The 1560-nt window shown below is 47.4% G+C and overlaps 1 protein-coding gene across 3 annotated transcripts in view; it reads right to left on the bottom strand.

Moving 5' to 3' along the window:
• Window positions 1-320, bottom strand: part of PLEKHM2 (pleckstrin homology and RUN domain containing M2) — a 27250-nt gene extending 26930 nt beyond the window's left edge. For all 3 annotated transcript variants that reach the window (XM_070956261.1, XM_070956259.1, XM_070956258.1), the window contains exon 1: window positions 147-320. In XM_070956261.1, the coding sequence (XP_070812362.1) occupies window positions 147-209 (63 nt within the window). In that variant the 5' untranslated portion in view covers window positions 210-320. The remainder of the gene's footprint in view (window positions 1-146) is intronic.
• Window positions 321-1560: the final 1240 nt, after the last annotated feature.

Below are 1560 nucleotides of genomic sequence, written 5' to 3' on the forward strand. Positions count from 1 at the left end.
CCCCTCCCCGCCCCCCCACGAAGCCGATGGGTGAGGAGCCCCCACCGCTCCCCCTCCCTCCTCCCTTGACAGGCTGCCCCCCCCGAGTGTGTGGGGGAGGGGGAGGGGTCGTCGAGGGGCGCGGGGGGGGAGGGGTCTCCGCTGACCTTCTTGACGGAGAGCGAGATGTTCTCTAGGATGCGGTCCTTCAGCTGCGCGGGGGACTCCATGGCGGCGGCCCGCGTCTCCGGCCCGTCTTCTCCGGGGCTCCGGAGCCGCCTCCGCCGCCTCCTCCTCCGCCGTGGGCCCTCCGTGGTGGCGCTGCGGCGAGGGTCGCCTCAGGAGGGCGAGCGAGCGAGCGAGGGAGCGAGCCGGCCCCTCAACACCACCGCCGCCGCCTCCGCCCCCTCGTGACCGCGCGAGGCAGGCCGGGAGATGTAGTCGCCGCCGCCGCCCGCCGCGCGAGGAGACAGCGGCGCACCGCAACTCCCGGCAGCCCCTGCGGGCAGCGAGAGGCATCCCGGGAGTTGTAGTCCGGGCCCCGCCAATTTTTCTCCACCTTTATTTTATTTGTTGTGCAGTGACAATGAAGGTTGCTTTGTTGTTATTATCAAGCATGTATGAGAAAATAAGTATAAACGTAACATATAAACATACAAACATATAAGTATAAACGAGTATAAACATAATAGAATAGAATAGAATAGAATAGAATAGAATAGAATAGAATAGAATAGAATAGAATAGAATAGAATAGAATAGAATAGAATAGAATAGAATAGAAAATACGGAATGGAATGGACTATAGAATAGAATAGAATCTGTATAGAATAGAATAGAATATGGAACGGAATGGAATAGAATAGATTATAGGATAGAATAGGAATAGGAATAGGAATAGGAATAGGAATGGGAATAGGAATGGGAATAGGAATGGGAATAGGAATAGAATAGAATAGAATAGAATAGAATGGAATGGAATGGAATGGAATGGAATGGAATGGAATGGAATGGAATGGAATAGACTATAGGATAGGATAGGATAGAATAGAATAGAATAGGAATAGGAATAGGAATAGAATAGAATAGAATAAAATTATTGGTCAAGTGTGATTGTACACAAGGAATTTGTCTTGGTGCATATGCTCTCAATGTACATACGGAAAATAAAATACATTTGTTAAGAATCATAAGGTACAACACTTAATGATGGTTATAGGGTAAAAATAAGCAATCAAATCATATTAGGAAACAGTCAATATAAATCATAAGGATAAAGCAACAAGTTACAGTCATACAGTCGTAAGTGGGAGGAGATGGGTGGTGGGAACGATGAGAAGATTAATAGTAGTGCAGACTTAGTGAATAGTTTGACAGGGTTGCGTGAATTATTTGTTTAGCAGAGGGATGGCGTTCGGGAAAAACCTGTCGTGTCTAGTTGTTCTGGTGTGCAGTGCCCTATAGCCTCGTTTTGAGGGTAGGAGTTGAAACAATTTATGTCCAGGATGTGAGGGGTCTGTAAATATTTTCACAGCCCCCTTTTTGATTTGTGCAGTACAGGTGAAACTCGAAAAATCAGAA

The sequence above is a fragment of the Pituophis catenifer genome, unplaced genomic scaffold (genome assembly GCF_029215685.1).
Source record: "Pituophis catenifer annectens isolate HBS135680 unplaced genomic scaffold, rPitCat1.0.hap2 SCAF_18, whole genome shotgun sequence".
In the NCBI taxonomy this organism is placed as follows: Eukaryota; Metazoa; Chordata; class Lepidosauria; order Squamata; family Colubridae; genus Pituophis; species Pituophis catenifer.